This window comes from Branchiostoma belcheri, unplaced genomic scaffold, assembly GCF_001625305.1.
Source record: "Branchiostoma belcheri isolate BF01 breed outbred unplaced genomic scaffold, Haploidv18h27 scaffold2, whole genome shotgun sequence".
Classification (NCBI taxonomy): Eukaryota; Metazoa; Chordata; class Leptocardii; order Amphioxiformes; family Branchiostomatidae; genus Branchiostoma; species Branchiostoma belcheri.
In genome coordinates this window covers 1,716,289-1,720,369 of record NW_017803490.1, presented here as the reverse complement: position 1 = coordinate 1,720,369, position 4,081 = coordinate 1,716,289, and the positions used below count along the sequence as shown (strand labels likewise).

General features: G+C 40.4%; 1 protein-coding gene across 1 annotated transcript in view; it reads left to right on the top strand.

Annotated features, from left to right (window-relative positions):
* Window positions 1–4,081, top strand: part of LOC109468813 (muscle M-line assembly protein unc-89-like) — a 22,800-nt gene that overhangs the window by 7,202 nt on the left and 11,517 nt on the right. Inside the window, exons 12-14 of the mRNA XM_019767153.1 lie at window positions 159–304; window positions 813–930; window positions 1,151–1,462. Coding sequence (XP_019622712.1) covers window positions 159–304; window positions 813–930; window positions 1,151–1,462 — 576 coding nt within the window. The remainder of the gene's footprint in view (window positions 1–158; window positions 305–812; window positions 931–1,150; window positions 1,463–4,081) is intronic.

Genomic DNA, 4,081 nt, shown 5'->3' with positions numbered 1-4,081 from the left:
TATATATATATATATATATATGAATGTGTTTGAGTAAGAATTAACAGAACAGACCATATGCGAAGGTTAAACATTATGCATTTGCTTTGCAAATGTTACCTTCTAGTTGATTATGATTTTATTCTAATTTCGATTTCGTATGTTATGCTGTTTTTCAGTACCGCCGCCGTCATTCTATAGGCAGCTCCTTGGTCTATCCGTCTCCGAGAAAGAGACGGCGAGATTCTCGTGTGAACTCTCGAGACCTGTAGCTGTCAGGTGGCTCAAGGACGATCAACCTTTGCCGGAGGATCCACGCTTTAAGGTTCGTACTTCGTATTCGACAAATTTGATCAACAAACAAATTTTATTGCACAACAATTGTAGCAGGTACAATGTATGGTAGGTTCTTCAGCGGTATTACATAATAGAACTGATATCTACTCTAACATGTACAGTAATGATTATGAATTCTATATTATGAATTCTATCAAGACTATGAGTTCTATATATGAAGACACTGCACTATTTAAACGTGTAAAGAATATCTAGCTTAGTGTTAAGCCCATCATGTTTTTTTTATTCAGAAAAACAGTGATGAATACAAATGAAAGGACACAGACTAAGTGACTACGAACTCAAGTTAGACACAACTTATATGCAAACTTTTACAATGAGAAATAAAGGTATTTTACAAGACGGTTGAAAAATGCCCATCATGTTTGGATATGCCGTATAGAATTGATGGGGTCTTCGTTAAAGATATATTCTACAGGCAATAACAAATACCTAGCGTATGACCTGTACACATCAATGTCTTTACCAATACCCAGATCGAAGTTGATCGCAGAAAACACGTCCTGACAATCAACGACGTCACAGCAGCTGACGCGGGAGAGTACACTTGTGACACGGGGAGGAGCAGGTCATCAGCCTCGCTGAAGGTCAAAGGTAAATCTGACGTAAAATCTTCACCCATTTGAAACTCCATACCATACGTTTCTGGGTGGCGTCATCACACGCATCAGTACATTTACGCAAGCTTTGGATGTTGCGACATTTAGTTTTAATAAAGCATGTTGACATGTGCACACGTGCACGGCAAAGCATCATCCTTGCCCGCTGCCATGCTCATCGTTGATGAACATCCAACCATTTCACCATTTCACAGCCGAACCAGCCTCATTCGTAAAGCCGCTTAAGGACGTAGAAGTCGTGCGTCACGGCAAGGCGACGCTCGAATGCGAGGTGTCCAGGCAGGACGTCAAAGTCCGCTGGCTCAAGAGCGGCATGGACGTCCAACAGAGCAGCAAGTACGACCTGAAACAGAATGGCGGCCTCCATCAGCTGACCATCAGTGACGTCAGGCTGGATGACGCGGCGGAGTACGCATGCGAAGTGGTGCAAGGCGACAACAGCGCCCCCGCCGTCAGAAGTACAGCCAAACTGAAGATCAGAGGTACGCGCTCTATTTGGACCCAATGTATCCGCTAGTGCACAGACTAACAAACAAACCAGACTGCCGGTGTTGGTGTTGGTGTACGTTTGCTGTGGATGGAGTTAGTAGCCACTGAGTTGTTTCTGAGTGACGTAGCACGTAGCTCCCGCTCTTCCCCACCCCTCCTCTAGAAAATGGATGCTTCTGCACACTGCACTCTTTCCTTAGCCATTTTTTCATGCACAAGTTGATTGTACGTCTGCAGGATAACAGATATTCGTTTGGAGTAAAAGACCTTGATGGGTTACATTGCAAGCGACAAATTGCATTGAAATGTCCCCTTGATGTAATTGCAACCACTGAACCAGCACTTAGAGCTCCAGGTTAGAACGTTCCACTTAAAACTCAAACGTTTTGTTGCTCCAAGCTAATGCAAGCAGAGTCCAATCATTTTGGAGAAAAAACGTACAAAATACACGTCATGGATATCGAAACAGTACGTAAAAGCCTTTACGTTGCATTCATGAAAGAATTCAGTAGACTGTACTATTTTTGGCGACGCCTCAGGGTGGACGCATTTTTGCAGCTTTGTTTGGACTCTGTCAAAGTTTGTCAGTCAGAGCATTTGCTTCTCCCTCAAATGTTTTTTTTTCCTGTCCACTGTAAAATAAAGAGGGGACGTATCCATGACAACCGTTTTCTACCCTCCCCAGGGAAGGGCCGCCGTCGTCTTAGCCGGCTTAGCTCGCGCTCGCAATGCAGCCCATCCTGACCCCTCATTGGTGGAGAGTCACGTGCTCACAAAACCATCCTGACCCCTCATTGGTGGAGAGTCACGTGCTCACAATACTCAACAATCTCATCGACATGATTAGTCTAACACCAAGGTGGCGGGGTTAGAGGGTAAAGGTCATAGGTGGAGGCGGTGGTTCATTACCATACATTACCTTATATGGGAGTGGGAACTAGCTATATAGTACTTGAGCTAATGTTTTGTTATGTCATGTGTATGTTAATTATGTTTTTATTTCTCCGTGTATTAAAATCAAGTGGTGAGAAGTAGACATGGAAGAAATGACACCAACAGAAGATGAAAAGTAAAAGAATACCTTCTTTGGTGTCAATTCCTCTTGTGTAATTTTGTTATAAAGCCAGTCTGTTATTTAGAATATGTTGCTAGGTAATACATGTTTTTTGCCATGAATATTGTTGTGACGTGACCATGTCCGTTTTAAGTGCACAAAGAGGCTGAAAACCTTTACCACTATTTATGATTACCTGTGTCTTGGGTCGAAAATGAGATTTTTTTATCATTATATTGCCTACATCGATAAGCAATCAACCAAATAGAAACATGCTAGGTTTGTCCGTCCAATGAAACTTTAGGCAATAAAATTTTATAGCTTGAGGAAGTTGATAATACTCCAAGTCAATCTAAGTGCTGCTCAAAAAAGTTAACATTTTAAATCGCCGTCCAAGTTCCATTTTCTAAAGACTCTGCCAAAACTATACAAAAGTTCAATTGATAATACCTATCCAAATGTATGAATTTATAGTCCTAACCCTAACCCTATAAAATACAAGGTAAGGTATATATATCATTTATGTATACATATCAAAACTGTATACATGGAATCTATTATAACTTTGGCACGCCTAAATTGGCAAATAATGTATATGCCATTTATGCTTGATTTAGAATTATCAAAAATAAAGTTATCAAAATTATAACCATGAAAGATAAGATTAACATGTTTGTACCAAATTTTGAATTTGCATTGAATGCCATGGCATGTTATATCTAATAGGTAAGTGTCCTTAAAACACTATTAGTACTATGCGCACCGCAATCATGAATATACTGCAATAATTATAACCTTATAATGCATTGCATTGAGCTGCTTGCTAGCACTATCAAACAACGCTTTTTAATCATGTATTGAAAACCTAGTGTATAGACTCTAGAGAGGTTCACTTTGAAAGTTGGGTCTGGAAAATTTGATGCTGGTTGGGGTCGAATTTGGATTAACGATATTACGTCCTAACCAATGCCAAATGTGACTTTTACGAAATATGTTGCCACTCCAAGCAACCTGTTTTTGGTATGCTAAGAACACGAATTGCTGTATCAGTAAGCAATGTAATTCTAAGAAAGAAAATACTTGCCAAAAAACATTTTCATGCAAATAACACTTCTGGCCAAAAGTTAGCAGCGTATGAGAGTTTCCCCCATTTTGAAAGAAATAATTTTTTTAAATCTTTATATCGCAAATGGCAATAACTACTCAGGGTTAAAAAAGAGGACATTTTGTCAAGTTGAATTTGTCAAGTACTTGTATACGCGTCTTTGTATGTGCTTTGTGTTGTTGTGAACAAATATGAAGTCCATGACATGTACTGTGAAGGTGGTCTTGTCGGGTGTACTACTAGTATATGTGTGAGGATAGAGAGTTGGGCAGGGCTTTTGCAAAGCAGAGACATGACCTGTATAGTAGGAAGATGTAATTGTTGAGTAGCCTTTTGGAAAAAGGCATTTCGATTGCCGAAGAATGACGTTCAGTTTCACTGGTTCAGAATATCGGCTACCCTGGTTGCCAAACTAGTATCGGGCCGTTAGCCGTTTTCCTTCGGCAGCCAAGAGCCCTTCGCCCGCCTATCTAATTG